Below are 19,772 nucleotides of genomic sequence, written 5' to 3' on the forward strand. Positions count from 1 at the left end.
CCTCCCACCCCGGCACCGAGTCAATCTCCAGGTAGTTCATCTCAGCCTGGATCAGCTCAGCCTCCTGGTGGCGCCAGTCCTCCCACCCCGGCACCAAGTCAATCTCCAGGTAGTTCATCTCAGCCCTCTGGGCCAACCCAGCCTCCTGGTGGCGCCAGCTCTTCCACCGTGCCTAGCGGTAGTAGCACAGGTAAGCGTGGTCCCTGAAAATCTCCTCACTAGGGTTCAGAGCACCGAAGTCTGTGATGTGTCAGTATGTTCTGGTGAGGAAGGGGAATGGTGCGGGAGGAACCCCTAAGTTAGCGCTCAGTTATATTCTTTCCCTTCCTGTCCCTTAAGCTACTTGCTAACTGTGGAAGATGTTCTTTTAAGTTTGGTCTTTGTGAGAGCTGCCCAAAGGAGAGCCGGAAGTAGTTTCAGGTTCTTTGAAAAAATACAGGTTAGCCTAAGAGCTTGCTGGCTTGTCAGCCACACTGGTCCTTAAGGAAGAAATCGGCTCTACCCTGGAATCCGTCAGGATGGTGGCTGATCACAGTTCCCACACTTAGTCAAGCCTTTGAATTTGGGCCCAAGGGTTAAGAAGCCAAACAATGACTGTCCTCAAACAGTTGTTGGCTGACCAGGGCCAAAGTGTGATTGGCCATAAGCAATGATACTAAACCACTTGACGAGTTCTCCAAACTTGATCTAGAATGAGTGTCAGCAAAGTTTATCAGAAAAACAAAACAAAACAAAACAGAGAGTATATATAAAAAAAGAGAGAGTATATATTTTAGGCTTTGTGGGCAACATGTGGTCTCTGTTGAAACAAAACAAAAGCAGCCGTGTCAATGTACAAATGAATGAACTTGGCTATATCCCAATAAAAATGTATTTATAAAAATAAAGGGTTGGTTAGTTACAGCTCATGGGCCATAATTTACCAAGCACTGGCCTAGAGGACTCCCCAGACTTCAGAATTTAGAGTTCAAATACATCACGTCATTCTAGGAAAAGGAAACTGAGGCCCAAAGAGAACAGTGACTTGCCCCAAAGAGATCATGTGTGTCTCCGTGCACTTTTGATCTCTTTCCAAGTTTTCCTTGACAGATATCTAAGAAATCAGTTCGATCAGTCATTAGCACCCAGCCATGTGGGCAGCTGTGGTGGTCTTAGAACCGGGAGCTTCTCCAGGCCATTTCTGCTTCCTCCAGAGCAGTCCTTCATGACTCCTCATGCTGGCTGGCATGAGGCAAGCTGCTTCTCTCTTGGCTCCAGTGAACTCACTTAAGACCTTGAGATTAATGTTGGGGTGGGGGGGAAAGGCCTTTAATCCCAGCACTTGGGAGGCAGAGGTAGGTGGATCTCTGAGTTCAAGGCCAGCTTGACCTATAGAACAGGTTTAATCCCAGCANTTGGGAGGCAGAGGTAGGTGGATCTCTGAGTTCAAGGCCAGCCTTGACCTATAGAACAGGCTTCAGGACAGCCAAGACTTCACAGAGAAATCCTGTCTCAACAAACAAAACAAAACAACACAACATCCCTTTGAAACTAAGGAGTGATGCTCATCCCTTCCACCTTTAACATCTAACGTGATTAACGTGACTTAACCATTCCTCCACCAATCACTCTCCTGAGTTTGCCCTTTATTTCTAGAAAGAAAACATGTCTTGTCGTCCTGCGTTGCTTGTTTGCTGTCCCCCAGAGAGAACCCGCATCCTATTTCTCCTTGCTATGGGGCTGAATCCTTTTTTTTTTTTTTTTAAAGCCATTTACTTTACTTAACATACCTGGCTTTGCCGGGTCTAGTAGCACACAGGTAGTCCCAGGGCTTGGAAGATTGAGACAGGAGGATCAAGTGTTCGAGGCTGTCCTTGGCTATGTAACAAGTTTGAGGCCAGCCTGGACTCTAGGGATGCTGCCTGAAAAGTTTAAAAGAGGAGCCAATGAGATGGCACAGTTGGCTAAAGTGCTGGAGTTCCATCTTCAGATCCTACACACGTGTGCCTATTCATCCATCCCACAGGAAATGAATAAGTGAAAGAATTCTTTTAATTAAAAAAACATCCAATAAAACGAAAACACAGCAGGCCCACGGTTGTGTCAGTAAAGCTTAATCAGGACAAAAGGGTAAGCAGTTAAAGCCAGTGTCCTTTTCCCCTAAACACCATGGCCCTTGGAGAACTCTAGAAGCAACCTCTACTGCCAGATCCTTGTGTCCCCCTTCAAAGACAACCTAAGCAAATGCAGTAAGTACAACTGCTCTCTTGTCACAGAGGAGCATGTCACACATACTGGGTCTTAAAATTAGCTTTTTGAACTGGGAGAAGTGGCACATGCCTTTACTCCCAGCACTCAGAAGGCAGAGAGGCAGGCAGATCTCTGAGTTCGAGGCCAGCCTGATTTACAGAGCAAGTTCCAGTAAAGCCAGGGCTACATACAGAAACCCTCTCTTGAAAAACCAAACCAAACAACAAACAAACAAACAAAAATCCTTTTTGAAAAATCTCCAGACTTTGTGGAGATGAAGAACATAGTGAACCAGTGGCTGAGGCTATAGCTCAGTGGTAGAGCACGCGCCTAACATGCATGAGGGCCTGGGTTCAATCCCCAGTCCTGAAAAAAACGGAAGAAGGCAGGCAGGCCAATCGAGATCACCATGTGCTCGCCTGTAGATGTCCCTCCTCCAATCTTACCAGTTTCCTGGAAATAGGGCCTGAGCCATGTGTGTCCAACCCAGGAATCTAGGTCAGGGTGCAGGATCCATTGTAATATTTCTTTGTTCTGAATCCTCCCTTGCAGAGTCAAGGGTGCAGCATGTCCTTGATGCCCCCCCTAGAAAGCTACTACTGGGTTGCCCAGGCCACTCTACCCTGAATGGACTTGATTTCACGGGAAGCTAAGCAGGTTGGACTTGGTCCGTACTTGGATGGGAGGAAGTTCACTAGGCCAATCTGCATTCTTCTTAATTGTTCCTTTTCTTTCTTGGTTATTTCTTTTGAGAAAGAGTTTTCTTCCATAGCCCAGGCTGGCCTGAAACTTACTCTATAGACCAAGCTGGTCTCAAACTCTCAGAGATCCAACAGTGTCCGCCTTCTGGAGGCTGGGATTAAAGACATGTGCTACCATGCCTGGCTGTCTCTCCCTTTCTTCATGGATGTGTGACAGCTCTGCTCCTCAGAATATATTCCCCTTTGGAACTTCCTGCTATCCTGCCCTGTCTGGTGATTACCGCACTGTTCTATAAAAACCTGCTTTGTTTAAAAAGGGTTTGGGGAGCCTTCCTTTGTGTTTGGGAGCAGGCACTGATGCCCTCAGGATCTGAAGAGCTTCCACTCCTTACAAGTAGAAAGCTACTCCTCTTTCAAACAGGGATCTAAGAAAGCAGATTGGGGGCAATCTCTAACCTTTGCTGCCGGCAAACAGTCAGCCCCCAAACCATAGTATTGATCTTCCCCACAGACCGAAGCAAACACACTGTTACCAGGCCTTCTAAAGATGTACTATGAAGTCATACAAGAAGGGTAGAGAGGCCAGGTATGGTGGTGCACACCTTTGATCCCAACACTTGGGAGACAGAGGCAGGTGGGCCTCTGTGAGTTTAAGGCTAGTCTGATCTGCGTAGGAATTTGCAGGCCAGCCAGGGTGAGCAAGCGCTTCCAGAAGGGGGGTGTGAAGAGTAGAGAAGACTCACCAGGAGTTACTCGCTGAGGTCTGTGGATTTGTAATGTCTTTCTCCTCCATCTAAGGTCCCAGTGATCCCTGCAACTCTAACCCCTGTAAAGGAGCTGCTTCTTGTGTTAAGCTGCATAGCGAATACTTCTGCTTGTGTTTAGAAGGCTATTACTACAACGAGTCTCTGTCGTCATGTGAGAAAGGTAAGCGCCAAAGGACAGCCAAGGCGGAGTCCTGCATCTCATATCTGGAAGTGGACTTTACAGGGATCTCAAACAATAGCAAAAGGGGCAGACAAAAATCTGAAGGCAGGCGATGAAGACGGGGGGTGGGGGGGTCTGCTTTTGTTCCAGCCAATCCTGGGGAAGTGGGGGATAGATTAAGGCAGATTTGGAAGCTAGGCTGAAGGAAGGTCTGGTGTGGGCCAAACCCTTCCCTCTGCTTCTTCAGAATGGACTAGATACAAAATGAGATACACAATGTGTCAGTTTCCCCTGAAAACTGACTACAAAATAAGAACTAGTCTACAGTGTACAGATGCAACCACAGGGCACTGAGGCAGAGGAAGGCTGTGAGCTTGGCCTGAGTTGTCAGAGCTCCAAAAAATGGACTTAACCAAGTGCCTCAGTGCAAGGTGAGTTAGGTCACCCAGCGCTGCAGACCCCAAAGCCTGCTTGCTTGCCTTCTAAATCAGTGGTTCTCCTCCTGGGGGCCGAGACACAGGGGTCACCTAAGACCACCAGAAAATGTGGGTGTTTACATTATAATTTATAACAGTTGCAAAATTAGTTATGAAGTAGCAACAAAAATAGTCACCACAACATGAGGAACTATATTAAAGAGTCACAGCATTACAAAGGTTGAGAACCAATTTTTTAAAATTTTTATTAGGAGTAGTAGTAGTATTTATTTTATGTATGTGAATACACTTTAGCTGTCTTCAGACACACCAGAAGAGGGCATCAGGTCTCATTACAGATGGTTGTGAGCCGCTATGTGGTTGCTGGGATTTGAACTCAGGACCCATGGAAGAGCAGTCAGTGCTCTTAACCACTGAGCCATCTCTCCAGCCCAAGAATCAATGGTTTAAATGATATTTTTTGTTCTGCTTTATAAGTAGAAAATTGCTTTTCCTGCTAGAGCAGATCAGTTGTATAAGAAGCAGACAGACTATGTTGCCCACAATAGTTAGAGCTATATTTCCCAAAGTTTGTATTTTTAGCACTAATAATCTGATTTCTGGGTATCTACTCCATGTAAATGATGCCTTTCCATTTTAAATAGTATGCACCAAGTTCAAGAATAAAAAAAAAAAAAAAAAAAAAAAGCCAAAGACAGTGGCACATGCCTTTAATTCCAGCACTTGGGAGACAGACCAGGCAGTTCTCTGTGAATTTGGAGCTAGCCTGATCTACAAATGGAGTTCCAGATCAGCCTGTGGACAGGAATACACAGTGAGACCATGTTTAAAGCAGGGGAAATGGGAAGGAAAAGAAAGAGAGAAAGAAGAAGAAAAGTAACACACTTTAGACACAAAATTGCAATGGCCCTATTAACATTAAATGGTTCAGAGAGGGTTTGCCTGATTTTCAGGAAGGACATTCCCTGGGGACATTAGCATGAGTGTGTCTGAAACAGCCAACTTGGAAGATGAAAACTCTGTGGGCTATCAAGAGTTGTACAACAATGTTGTCAAATTTGTAAGTATTTTCCCACTTTCTCATCTATGAAGTATCTTCCTTCTCAGCTGGACCAGCAAAGCATGGGACTGATCTTCATGTGGCCACATGACACAATTGTGCTTTTTGTTGACAAAGTGACATGTACCCCTCCTGGAGGACAGGTAGCTCCCCAGGGATTCTTGGGCCTCCTTGTGGTTGTGCATCTGTGCGTTCACCCAGCATAGCCCTGCCCTGCCTCCAGAAAGCAGCCTTGGGACTCGGCTCCAGACCTGCCAGTTAGAGAAGCTATTGGTGTGGTTTTAAATAAATAAGAGCTCTAACTGTGTCTTTTGAAACAAATTAGTTTGTGGGGTGTTGTAATGCATGCCTTTAATCGAAGCAGAAGGCAGAGACAGAGAAACCCTGTCTCAAAACCACAAGAGAGAGAGAGAGAGAGAGAGAGAGAGAGAGAGAGAGAGAGAGAGAATGAGAGAGAGCTCAGAAACTCTCTACAGCATTCAGCCAGCCAGTGTTTAGACACCTGAGCTCAGTCAGGAGAGTCCAGGAGGCAGTCAAGCATTCTTACAGTTTCAAAGAGTCAAATAGTGTTTTTGTTTATTTGGTTTTAGAAAACATTTTTTTTGTTGTTGTTGTTATTTTGTTTTTGGAGACAGGGTTTCTCTGTATAGCCCTGGCTGTCCTGGAACTCACTTTGTAGACCAGGCTGGCCTCGAACTCAGAAATCCGCCTGCTTCTGCCTCCCAAGTGCTGGGATTAAAGGCATGTGCTACCACCACCCGGCTAGAAAACATTTTTGTATTATTGTTCTTTTTCTTTTTTCTTTTCTATGAATTATTTATTTATTTTATGTATATGAGTATACTGTTGCTATCTTCAGACACACCAGATGAGGGCATCAGATCCCATTACAGATGGCTGTGAGCTAACATGTGGTTGCTGGGAATTGAACTCAGGACCTCTGGAAGAGCAGTCAGTGCTCTTAACCCTGAGCCATCTCTCCAACTTCCATGTTATTGTTCTTTTTAAAATATTTTAGTGTGTGTGTGTGTGTGTGTGTGTGTGTGTGTGCATGCACTGGTGTGAGTATGTCATATTGTTTGTGTCAAAGACAACATTCAGGAGTTGGCTTTCCTTCCACCTTGCTAGGACATGGTCTCTTGTTTCTGCCACACTTTGTATATTCCAAGCTAGCTGGCCTTCCAACTTCTGGATGATTCTCTTCTCTCTGCCTTTCATCTTGACATAAGAAGGGAAGGAGAGGGAGGGAGGGAGGAAGAAGTGAGGGAGTGGGGAGGGAGGAAAAAGGGAAGGAATGGGGGAAGGAAGAGAAAAAGAAAAAAGAAAAGAAATATTTAAACCTAGAATATAATTTAAATTTGTTCCCCTTGTTATTACATCTGTTTTCCTCCACAGTTTGAAAAAACATTTAATAAGACTGACTATGGACAGACTGTAATTATTAAAGTGAGGTAAGTTGGCTTTGGACCAGTGAGGTACTTTGGAGGCAGCTTATCTGTGCTTCACGTCTGCTCTTCTTGATGATACGTCAAGAAGAAATAGCCGTGGGGCCAGGGAGGTGGCTCAGGTGGTAAAGTGCTTGCCCCACAAGCACAAGGAACTGAGTTTGGAACCCCAGTACCTACATAAGAAGCCTCAGTTGGGGAATAGAGACAGTGGGATCCCTGGAGCTCACGCTCACTGGCAAGCCAACCTAGGCAAATTGGTGAGCTCCAGCCTCAGTCTCCTAAGGTAGACTGTCCCTACCCCTTCACTGGTGGGTAGAGCCATGGTGTTCCGGGATGGGGTTTGCCAATGTCATCAAGGATAAAGGCTACTTTCGGGGACAACAGGGGAATCAAAGGGACAGTGAGAGGGTAAAACTGGCTACGATGGTCAAAAATGCTTCGTGATCCAGGACAGAAACAAATACAACACACTCAAATATAGGGAGACAGCTCTTGTAGCGGACGGGAACGCCATCCTTCAGAGTGCTTACGCCGGCTGAAAGGGAGTATAACAGCCGGTGCTCATGAACTACCGAGATACTGTGTGGAAGCCACAGGCTACAGCACTTGCCTGCTGCTGGCCGACAGGCTCCTTAGCAGGTTTGGCATGGCCAAGGAGTTCAGGGGCAAGTGGAGGTACATGGAGAAGAACACATCGTGGAAAACCCTGGTGGTCAACCAAGGCCTTCACTTGCCCACTGTTGGATGCCACTTGCCAGACTGGCAATTGGTAATAAAGTTCTGGGGCCCAGAAAGGAGCTGTGGATAGAGCCTTATCTGTCCACAGTTCCAGGTGATTCCTGGTAATGATCCAGGGAATCACATAGGAAGCACAATCTTGGGACAGAACATTGCAGATTGTGAGAGGGAAGAAGATTAAATAGGCTTATAAAAACAGTTCTTGGGCCCAGAAGATGGCTCAGTGGGTAAGCCAAATTCAGTGACCTGGGTTTGATTTCCAGAGTTCCAGAAAGTTGTCCTCTGAACTTCATATGTATGTGTATGCTGCAGCACTCATGGACTCACACCTGCACATGCATGTGTACACACACACACACACTCATACAAAAGAGCACACGTGACTCTGGTGCCTCTAAAATCCTACTGACTCCAGTCAGTGTAGACAGGCTGTGGCCTGAGATGGAAAGCTGTGGATGTCTGCCCAGCATCTTGTTCATACAGACCTTGTTGGATCCTTTGGTTGTAAACCATACCTGATTTGAGAACTCCAAGTACCTTCCAAAAGAATGTTGTCTTGGGGGCTGGAGAGATGCCTCAGCAGTTAAAAGCACTGACTGCTCCTCCAGAGGTCCTGAGTTCAATTCTTAGCAACCACATGGTGGCTCACAACCATCTATAATGGGATCTGATGCCCTCTTCTGGTGTGTCTGAAGACAGCTACAGCATACTCGTGTACATAAAATAAATAATTCTTGAAAAAGAAGAAAAAAAAAAAAGAATTGTTTTCATTATAGTTTTCTCTGAGCACACATCAAATAGAAGCCAGCAGGCTGAAAATTTGACACTGTGTTACCCCCGGGCCTCCATATGTGATCTAGTGGGTCAGGGCTGGAGCACACACAGCAGACTTGGGCATCAGGGAGGTTCAGAGACTGTTTGTTGACTCCTCAGTTTGATTTATCCATTGAAGTCCCTATTTCTCTTTTAGCACAGCCCCTTCACGGTCAGCAAGATCTGCAATGCGTGATGCTACAAAGGAAGTCAGTGTATCCATAGTAAATATGTTTAGAGCAGACACAAAAGAAACTGAAAAGAGTGTATCTTCTGCAATTGAAACTGCAATTAAGACTGATAGCAACGTGCAAGGCTATGTCAGTGAGTACTAAGTAATTTTACTTAAAGTTTGCCTAAAGGTCTAACAGATTGATTGCTGTCTTCAAACCCTCCCCACCCTCCCCCACAACCTTCCACCCTCCCCCTCTGTGTGTGTGTAGTGTTTGTGTGTGTGTGTGTGTAAGTCAATCTCTGCAGGTGTTCCCCCTCAGGAGTCATCTACCCTGAGTTCATCTTCCTGGGGCTTAAACCTAGGGTCCCCTGGATGCTAATCAAGTGTCCCACACTAGGCCACCCCACAGAAGGCTACCTTTTTTCTCTGATAAGTGAGATAGCTAGTCTGGCAGGCCAGTGGATCCCAAGGCCCTCCTATCTCCACTTCTTCAGAGCTAGAGTTATAAGTGGGCACCACCATGCCTGCTCCCCCCCCTCCGCCCCCTGTGGTTGCTTGAGATTGAACCTGGGTTCTCACACTTGGACTTGGGTTCTCACACTTGGACTTACTTGGGTTCTCACACTTGGACTTGGGTTCTCACACTCGGACTTGGGTTCTCACACTTGAACTTGGGTTCTCACACTTAGACTTGGGTTCTCACACTTGGACTTACTTGGGTTCTCACACTTGAACTTGGGTTCTCACACTTGAACTTGGATTCTCACACTTGAACTTGGGTTCTCACACTTGGACTTGGGTTCTCACACTTGGACTTGGGTTCTCACACTTGGACTTACTTGGGTTCTCACACTTGGACTTGGGTTCTCACACTTGAACTTGGATTCTCACACTTGAACTTGGGTTCTCACACTTGAACTTGGATTCTCACACTTGAACTTGGGTTCTCACACTTGGACAATAGCACTTTATTGACTGAGTCATCTCCCCGACCCCTGAGTTCTGTTTTTCAAAACATAAATAAATGTGTTCACTTAGAGTTTCCCAACACCTTTTTCTTTGGGACTTTACAAAGATTCTTTCTTCTCGTGTGTTATGTGTTAGGACCTAGAGCGTAAAATACTGTGAGACAGAGCTCTGTTGTGGGACCTACCACTGCTAATCCACCGATGTATTTCTTGGTCTCAGAATTTTGTCTAGAGTAGCAGTGGCCTCTGCGCCCTGGCCTTGTGTAGTTTGGGGCTAGATAGGCCTTAGCACACACATGAAGAAACTGAGAGTCCCCATCAGCATGGGCACTGACCACAGGTACTCATCAGCTAAGAAAAATTTACCCATTTCTCAGTATAATCTCGGGGAGCCCCCTCCCCAACTCCAGAGTTCTCATTTTTACACTCCTGAGTAATTGCTTCTCTTATAATCCCTCATTTTCAGAGCTGAAACTGGTCAAAAAATTAGAAAAATTAAAAAAAAAAAACTGGTGAAAAAATTAGAACAGTGTCAAAAGCTGAGTGTACTGGCACACACCTTTAATTCCAGCACTCAGGAAGCAGAGGCAGATGGATCTCTGAGTTCAAGACCAGCCTGGTCTACAGATCAAGTTTCAGGATAGCCAGGGCTACACAGAAAAAAACCCCTGCCTTGAAAAACCAAACCGAAACAAACAAAAAACTAAAAACTTTAGTGTCCTTAGCCTAACTTTTAAATGTCACTGTATCTACAAATGAACAAAATACTGTAGGGTATTGAGGTCCCCGTGTGGGCCATCATTTACATTAGCTCCTTCTGTTCTCACTGCAAACATGGAAACACTTATGAGAGCCGTTTTATAGGTGGAGGAAACGTGGACACAGAAAACTCAAATAACTGAATGACTGCATAGGGAGCGAGGGTGAAATGCTGTCACGAGTTATCTATATGGGCTTCCTCAATGTGCTTTTTTAATTTGGTGTTTTGTGTATTTATGTCTCTCACAGGTATAAATTTGTGTGATCATTATGGTTGTGTAGGGAATGACAGCAATAAATGCCAGGACATTTTACAATGCAAGTGCAAACCTGGGCTGGACAGGCTGAACCCGCAGGTTCCTTTTTGTGTTGGTAAGTGTTACAACTGCTTCCAAACTTACCTTCCCACTCTCACTCCATCCCCTAGTATTTTCAAAAAAACAATCATGACTGCTTTGGGTTCCCATGTATATTTTAACTTTAGCCTAGGACCTGGGTAAGAGTTGGTGCGGTGCCCATGGTCAGCTTCACATGAGACACATCCTTATGTTACTTAGAAAAAAAAAATGCACAAAATTGTAATATGTTACATGCCATCTTGGGGTTGAAGAGATTGTCTCTGGGGTGGTGAGATGGCTCTAACCAGCAAAGACACTTGCTAAGCAAGCCTGGCGACCTGAGTTTACTCAGTTTACCTGAAAGAACTGACTCTGCTCAGAAAGTAATTTGTCCTGTGACTTCCACGTAAGTCCTGTGGCATGTGCTCTCTAACACACACACACACACACACACACACACACACACACACACACACACACACACATTTCTTCTTCTTCTTCTTCTTCTTCCCCTCCTCCTCCTCCTCCTTCTTCTTCCTCCCCTCCTCCTCCTCCTTCTTCTTCCTCCCCTCCTCCTCCTCCTCTTCCTCTCCTTCTCCTCCTCCTCTTCCTCCTCCTTCTTTTTCTTCTTCAAGAGATTGTTTCTGAAAATGACCTAGAAACCACTCTGTTTTAAAGCTATAACGTGCTCTCAGCCCTGCAATGCAGAGGAGAAGGAGCAGTGCTTAAAGACGGATAACGGAGTAATGGAATGTGTGTGCATGCCGGGCTACCAGAGGGCAAACGGGAACAGGAAGTGTGAAGAGTAAGAAATCACTTCATTTTTATCTTGTCACAACATAGCTAGGCCAAAGCTTGTAGCACATATGCTGGTTCAGTGTCAGGAAGCTGGCAAGCTGGCATGGGTTGGCAGAGACAGGGTATCACGGTGTCATCAAGAACCAAGAAGATTGGTTGGTTGTTTTGTTTGGTTTTGTTTTGTTTTTCCTGAAGATATATTTATTCACTTTATGTGTATGAGTGCTGTATCTGCATGCACACCTGCATGCCTGAAGAGGGCATCAGACCCCATTCTAGATGGTTATAAACTACCATGTGGGTGCTGGGAATTGAACTCAGGACCTCTGGAAGAGCAGCCCTTAACCTCTGAGCCATCTCATCAATACCCATCCAAGAGTTTTTGAGCTTTCTGTATTCCTAGAAACTCCAGTAGGTAGAACCTATCATGCAACAGTTACAAACATGTTAGGTGCCTATTACAAAATGAAGAAACAAACCTGAATCATGACACAGGCCCTTGAGAGGGTCCATCTACTCCATGCTTTTACATTCAGCTTTGCCTGAATGGTCAAGCCTTCCTCGAGTTCAGAGGCTGTTATGTTCAGTCTTCAGCAAATAAGACCACAGTGGGTTGAGTGCACCTCACCCTTCCAGAACCCCATGGAAGGTATTCTCTTGAGAAAGTGGTAGCATAAAGAAGATGACAGAAATCAAGGAAGGACAGAATGAAAGGCAGACAGAAAGGGAGAAATGGAAATTGGGCTGAGAATTAAAGAGACTCTTTAACATGGCTCCCTACTGTGAATGTGTTCCAGGTGTCCATTTGGCTACAGCGGGATGGATTGCAAAGACCGTGAGTATAGATACACTAAACTCCTAAACATCCAAGAAATACATGCAGACTACATCCAGAGCCCTGCTCACTCCACCAAAGGTTCCTGAACTCACTGAGAGAAAAACTCAGCTTTGAGCTTGTCTTCTGGACCCTGTACCCCACATTCACCTGTGTTAGAGATAACAGAACTCAGACCCAGGGGTGAGCCGGTGGCTCTGAACCTACATAGGACCAAAGAAAGGCATCCTTAGTCATCTACTCAGATTCTATATTATAGATCGTGTGTTCAAAAATGATGGGTACTGGTGAACATTTAGAAACCTGGCATTTAAATTCTTAAGCAGGTCTTACCAAATTTCATTCATTCATTTTGGAAACAGGGTCTTACTATGTAACCTGGGTGGCCTAAAACCCAGAGAGTCACCTGCCTCTGCCTCTTGAGTACTGGATTAAAGGTGTGTGCCACCATTGTTGGCATTAGTGGGTTTTCAAATGTTTTTCAGACTGTGTTTGGGACTGGGTTGTGTGTTATGTTTACGGGCCATCTTATGGTCATTTTTCAAGAGTCCATAGTAGCCAGGCAGAGTGGTAGATGTCTGTAGTCTTAGTACTAGGATCGCTGAGACATGAGGACTGCTGTGAATGTAAGGACATCCTGGGCTATATAATAAAAGGTCTATAGCCCTCACCTGGGGCAGATAAAGAGTATTAGCATTAACAGACTCCTCCCTGGTAAGCCATTACCTGCCCCCTCTACTAGTGACCCTGGTGGCGCTTTGGAGGGCAGGCAGTGGTAGGAGAAATGGAGAGAGAGATGAGAGACCTCAGCTGAGATTGTATCTGTGATTTTATAGCTGGAAAGGCTGCTTGTGATGACCGTGTGCTGCAGACATGGTTAAAACATGAGGACAAGGAGAGGGTGGCAACAGAGACGAGCGCCTGCCCTGCTTGCCTCTGTGATAGAGCTCATGGTGGGAGCCACTGGGAACACAGCCTCTCTGCAGTAGATAGCAGGACCCATGTGCTGAAGGCTGCCAGTTTGTTCTAGTTTTATTTCTTTTGCTGAGACAAATACTCTGGCCAAAGCAATATAAGAGAGAAAGCTACTCGGGCAGTGGTCACACATGGCTTTAATCCCAGCACGTGAGAGACAAAGGCAGGTGGGTTTCTGTGAGTTCAAGGCTAGCCTGGTCTACAGAGTGAGCTCCAGGACAGCCAAAAGCTACAGAAAGAAACCTTGTGGGGACGAGGGGGAGGAGAGAGGGCAGGGGCTTTGTTTGGTTTATAATTCCAGGTTACAGTCTTATTATTTTGAGGAAATCAAGGCAGGTATTCAAACATTGCCTCCACAGTCAAGAGTAAAAAGAGAATGTACACAGGGATCCTTGCTTTCTGCACTCTGGCTCCCAGCTAGCTCTCTTCTCTCTTACTGTTCAGGACCCCCTGCCTAGGGAATGGTGCTCCCCACCATGGGCGGTATCAGTTAACAGTCAAGGCAACCACTGATCCAGATGTAAGCCATCAGCTCACCAAATTTAGATAATGCCTCCTTAAGATACTCTTTTTTCCAAGTTGTGCCGCGTTGACAGTTAACACTAACCGGGCCTCTCTTCTGTTTTCCCTTTCAGAATTTCAACTGATCCTCACCATCGTGGGCACCATTGCTGGAGCCCTCATCCTCATCTTGCTGATTGCTTTTATCGTCTCTGCGAGGTATGGGGGTGAATAGATGCTGCTAAATATGCTGCTCTCCAGATGCTCCTAGATACTCATGCATGAGAAAGAGGAAACGATATATTTATTATATAAATTATATCACAATTTATTATATTTATATTATATATTATAATTAATATTTATATAAAATAAATATATTAGTACATATCATATAATATTGTGTATATAATATATGATATGTGATATAAATTAGTATATATTAATATATAAAACAATATCTATAATATATTAATTATAATAATACAATATGTTCTGTGTAATATACTGGTATGTTACAGGAATTATTTATATTTTAATACTTTATAGCTATCATTTATACATTATATATAAAATGCTTAGAGAAAAATCATAAAAATAAATCCTTTAAAAAGAAAGGAAATTATTTGTTTCTTTTATATTTATATATAATAATATGTATTTACATATAACATTTAAATATAATATATAAATAATTAATAAGTGATCTATAAATAATAAATAAGTAAACAATATATCTCTATATAATAGTACATTATGTATTTTATGTTATATAATATATAAAATAAGTATATGTGAGAGAAAGTGTCCAAGGGATCCGGAGGAGTGTCAGATTCCTTAGAACTGGGGTCACAGGCAGCTGTAAGCTCAGCTCCCAGCCTGGTGCTGTACCCTGAACTCAGGTCCTCTCCACAAGCTCTAGATGTTCATGCCCATTGAATAGAACTGTCCAATGGGGCTGGTGAGATGGCTCAGTGGTTAAGAGCACCGACTGCTTTTCTGAAGGTTCTAAGTTCAAATCCCAGCAACCACATACATGGTGGCTCACAACCGCCTGTAATGAGATCTGATGCCCTCTTCTGGTGTGTCAGAAGACAGCTACAGTATACTTATGTATAGTAATAAATAAATCTTTTTTTTAAAAAAAAAAAAGAACTGTCCAATGGCTTTTACTTAATTCTGTCTTTTTAGGTGATACTATATACATGGCTAAATGTCCTTTATGATTAAATATTTTTGTTTAAGTTGCTTCACATCAGTCAGACTCAATAATCGGTTTTCTATAGCAACAATTCTTCCCTAGAACTAGGGGTAGTACCTTTGATCCCAGCACTCGGGAGGCAGATGCGGCAGGATTTTTGTGAGTTCAAGGCCAGCCTGGTCTACTTAGTGAGCTCCAAGACAACCAGGGTTATAGTGAAGCCTGTCTCAGAAAACAACAACAATAAACAAACAAACAAAACTCATACCTTAAGAAACTTTGTTGCCCTCCCTGAGTCCTCATTACATTTTCTGATTATAGGTCAAAGAACAAAAAGAAGGATGGAGAACAGCAGAGGCTGATTGAGGATGACTTTCATAACCTACGACTGAGGCAGACCGGCTTCTCCAACTTAGGAGCAGACAACAGCATCTTCCCCAAAGTCAGAACAGGGGTCCCAAGTCAGACCTCTAATCCCTACGCAAACCAGCGAAGCATGCCTCGCCCTGACTACTAGGTGAGTGCAGCCTCTGTCTTGGCAGGACCTAATGCCCAGGTAGAGGAGAGGGGAGGCATGGCTGGAGAGGTGGCTCAGCGGTTAAGAGCACGTGTCACTCTTACCGAGGACCTGAGGGCTGGTTGCCAGCACTCACATGATGATACAGGTTCCAGGCAAGCACAGGGTATGCATACATAAATGCAAGCAAAACACTCATACACATAAAAGAAGTAAACAAATCTTTTAAGAAATATTAGCAAACAAGGAGGTCCCAGCCACAGCCTCAGTCACCACTTGGTCCCTAGCTAGGACTAATGGCCATCTACATGACATCAGCCCTGTCTCTGAATGTCTCAGGGCTTCCATTTCCTCTTTTATAAAACAGAGTAGCTCAGTCTTAGCATCCTTGAGTGCCTCTAACTTACCCACTTTCTGGCTACTGAGGTCACTCAGCTGGGAAAGGTACTTGCCTCTTGAGCCTGATGAGCTGAGCTCAGTCCCAGGACCCACATGCAGGAGGGAGAGAACAGGCTCCCATAAACTGTTCTTGGGCTTCCACATGCACAGTGTGGCATGTGTATTCTCCCTCCCAGGTATATAAATGTAATAGGTAGACAAATAATTATCCACTTCTAACCAGGACCAATCGTGAGAGCTACTCAAGATACAAGAAGGTAGCAAGTTCAGGGCCCTCCTGAGCTACAGAAGGAATTCACAGCCAGCCTGGAGGACTCAGTGAGATGCTGTCTCAAAAGGAAAAACGATTTGATGGTGGGGGGAGATTATAGATGAGGAGAACAATTAAGAACAAAATACACGGTGAAATCTAGCTCTTTACATTACTAAAATAGTAATTAAGAGAGGTGAAGTAACATATTATGAATAAAGAGAGGCGCAGTAACACTGTGAGGCCCTACAGTTTATAGTACCAAAAATAAAACAAAAATAAAATTAAACTAAATATCCACTTCCATGACTCTGACCTACATGCTTGGGACGGCAGCACCAGGGTGTAAATAAAAAACTGGGGTATAAGTCAGGTGTGGAAATGACAGTGAGGGCAGGGTGGAGCTGTGAGAACCTGTATGTCAAATGCACAAAAGCACAAACACAGCTCTCTTCTTCCCCGACATCTCAAGGCAATAGTTTATTTCTAAATTTATGCCAGGGCTGGAGAGATGGCTCAGCAGTTAAAAGAACCAGCTGCTCTTCCAGAGGACCTGGGTTTGATCCCCAGCCTCCACATGGCAGCAGCTCACAACCATCTATAAGTCCAGCCTCACGGGATCCAGTGCCCTTTTCTGGTCTTCACAGGCAACAGGCACACACATAGTACACAGACATATATGCAGGCAAAGCACCCATACACATATAATAAATAAATATATATGTACATATATTATACATTTGTATATATACATACATATACATTATATGTGTATATGTGTCTACCCATTATATGTGTGTATAGATAGATAGATAGATAGATAGATAGATAGATAGATAGATAGATAGTGCCTTAGGCCAGTCCTACAAAGCAGTCTATTTCAATCTTTCAAAAGAGAAAAGCAAGTTTGACTGGAAACATTTTGTTTCCCAGGGGAGGATTTGGGGCTGGTGAGAAGTGGCTCTAAGGGACGACTGACAAAGGGCTGAGGTACAGAAAAGGAAGAGGAGAAAGGAGCCAGGGACAAGGTGGGAAGGGAAGAGAAAACAGAGACAATTTGTTCAAAAGAAAAAAAAATGGTGAGATGGCTCAGTGGGTAAGAGCACCCGACTGTTCTTCCGAAGGTCCGGAGTTCAAATCCCAGCAACCACATGGTGGCTCACAACCATCTGTAACGAGATCTGACTCTCTCTTCTGGAGTGTCTGAAGACAGCTACAGTGTACTTACATATAATAAATAAATAAAATCTTTTTAAAAAAACCAACAACCTTGTTAAAAAAAAAATGTAAAGGGAACTGAGAAGATGGCTCAGTCAGTGAAGATCCTGTTGAGCAAGCAAGGGGACCTGAGTTCAGATCCCAGCACTCCATAAACGCTTGGTCTTCACACATATATTGCATACAAGCACGTACACATACACATACATGAACACATACACCACACACACATACACACACCAATGAAAGAATCAAATATAAAAGAGGAAGAAAGGGGTCTTGAGATATAGCAGTAGATCTCCATGTAAGCTTCAGGCTAGTCTGGGCTACATGTGACTTCCAGGCTAGCCCGACTGAAGCTACATATTGAGAACCCGGCACATAAAAACAAAGCAAAACACAAGAGATTGGAAATACCAACAGCAGCAAAACCCAGACAGCAACTGGGGAGGCTGAAGCAAGAGGACCACACATCTGAAGCCTGCTGTCTTAGTCAGTTCCTCTGTGGTAAGACAGCATGACCAAGACTACTACCTGTAGAAGAAAGAGTTTAGTGAGACTTACATTGTCGGGGATAAGTGCATGGCCATCCTGGTGGGGAGAAAGGCAAGCTTGGCACTGGAGCAGTAGCTCAGAGCTCACACGGAGTTAACTGGGAATGGTGTGGGCTTTTGAAACCCCAAAGCCGCCTCCAGTGACATGCCTCCTCCATCAGAGCCACACCCCCTAATCCTTCCCAAACAGCCCCACCAAAGAGGACCAATTATTCAATCATGTAAATCTATGGGAGCCATCCTCATTCAAAACACAGCATCAGGTTAGGCTATAAAGATCCTGTCTCAAACCAGACAGACAGACAGACAGACAGACAGACACCCCAAAGACACAAGGGAGCATAGGGAAAAAGCTGGAGAAGATAAAAAATATATTAAAATAATTGACAAATATCAGTTTTCTCCTGTTGCTGTCTAGAAATCTTTTCTAAGCCTTGCCTCTCTCTCTCCTCCTGTATAGAATGATAAGAATTTGGAACCCTCCCTAGCCCAGCCCACACAAGCTACGGTCTTAAGGACAAGGAGAAATGGGCAGAGACAAAGTTTGACCTCCAGCATTCCTCTGCGTGCTTTGCCAACCCCTCTGGGTGTGGACCTGTGTGAAGACCGAAGCTTGATGAAGACACGCCTATCAAATTAAATGCGCATAGACCCTATGAGCCTTTGTAAGAGTTGATTTTCTCCAGTTAGTACAGAATGCTATGGCGATTGGTGTGGGGCTTTTCTTTCCTGGTGGGTCAACTCTTAGTGTTTCCAATCTAGAGGGAGCAGCCTCATAACTCATCCCCGAGCAGTGCCACTCCTGAGCTCTGGACTCCGGCCACTCTTGAACAGCTAGCTGCTTGTGATAGGGCCTCCCCCCAAAAGGACAGGCAAGAGATGGAAGCATGTCCCAGCTTTCTCAGGAGGACTCTGGGGACCCAGGCACCTCCAGATGACAAAAAGAAGGCTTGGACTGGCTCTGTCCTCTGTGGGGACATTCAAGTCTTTGAGATGTTAGTTGGTAGGAAAGCAGGGAGGAGAAACAGGAGCATTGGAGGTAGAGAGAGGCCAAGGAAGCTATGCTGGAAGGCTGAGGGAGGGAGAAGGTAGCAGGTGGCATCTTCTCCCTTGATGATGTCCCTCCTCAGGCAGCAAATGGGTACTCTCCGGTGCTGCCATCCCCCCAAGACATAGATCCTGGGAAAGCCACAAAAGCAGCAGTCAGTGTGAAGCCCCCGTGACAGCACAGGCCTTCTATCTGGAACTCTGACAGAGGAGCCAGGTGTCCACTCAGTGATGCTTCACTGAGCCTCTGCTCCATGATGGAGGCTTAGCAGTGGCCACACACACACACACACACACACACACACACACACACACGATAAATATAAATACATCCATCATCTGTCTTTTTAAATGTTAATTGTGCCCTCCTGTCTGTCTGACGTCTGGTCCTCTCGAAAGGTATTTTTGTTATTATTTGTTCTTGATTGTTCATTGTGGAAGGCAATGATTTAATAAAATATATTTGGTGGATAGTGTCCTTTCTTGTGTTGGGAGGCTCGCAGTAGTGAGTCTCACGTATCCCAGGCTGGCTTCGAACATTTTACACAGCAGGAGATGACCTGAAATTTCTGCTCTTCCTACCTCTGCCTCACCAGAGCTGTCTCTGCATTGCTAGTGTGGGGTTTACAGGTGTGTGCCACCATGCCTGGTTTATGTGGTTCGTAGGGATGATAGCGGGTATATCAGGGCTTCATGCATGCCAGGCAAGCACCCTCGAAAACAAGTCAGCCCTAGTTCCTAGCACAAGTCTCATTTCATGTTTAAAGATTTTTTTTAAACTTTTAAAGTAGGTGTAGATGTTTTATTTTTTATTTTCTATGTGCAGATGTAGTTGGCTTTGGGGGTCAGAGGCATCAGACCCCCTAGAGCTGGAGTCAAGGCAG

The 19,772-nt window shown here is 44.7% G+C and overlaps 1 protein-coding gene across 1 annotated transcript in view; it reads left to right on the top strand.

Annotated features, from left to right (window-relative positions):
- The window catches only part of Muc13 (mucin 13, cell surface associated), a 26,950-nt gene extending 8,610 nt beyond the window's left edge, over positions 1 to 18,340 (top strand). The window contains exons 3-13 of the mRNA XM_021185611.1: positions 21 to 190; positions 3,729 to 3,857; positions 5,248 to 5,354; positions 6,750 to 6,805; positions 8,511 to 8,677; positions 10,505 to 10,627; positions 11,272 to 11,398; positions 12,189 to 12,226; positions 13,837 to 13,921; positions 15,225 to 15,420; positions 18,302 to 18,340. Of these exons, the coding sequence (XP_021041270.1) occupies positions 21 to 190; positions 3,729 to 3,857; positions 5,248 to 5,354; positions 6,750 to 6,805; positions 8,511 to 8,677; positions 10,505 to 10,627; positions 11,272 to 11,398; positions 12,189 to 12,226; positions 13,837 to 13,921; positions 15,225 to 15,420 (1,198 nt within the window). The 3' untranslated portion in view covers positions 18,302 to 18,340. The remainder of the gene's footprint in view (positions 1 to 20; positions 191 to 3,728; positions 3,858 to 5,247; positions 5,355 to 6,749; positions 6,806 to 8,510; positions 8,678 to 10,504; positions 10,628 to 11,271; positions 11,399 to 12,188; positions 12,227 to 13,836; positions 13,922 to 15,224; positions 15,421 to 18,301) is intronic.
- The last annotated feature ends 1,432 nt before the right edge of the window (positions 18,341 to 19,772 follow it).

Source organism: Mus caroli, chromosome 16, assembly GCF_900094665.2.
Source record: "Mus caroli chromosome 16, CAROLI_EIJ_v1.1, whole genome shotgun sequence".
Classification (NCBI taxonomy): Eukaryota; Metazoa; Chordata; class Mammalia; order Rodentia; family Muridae; genus Mus; species Mus caroli.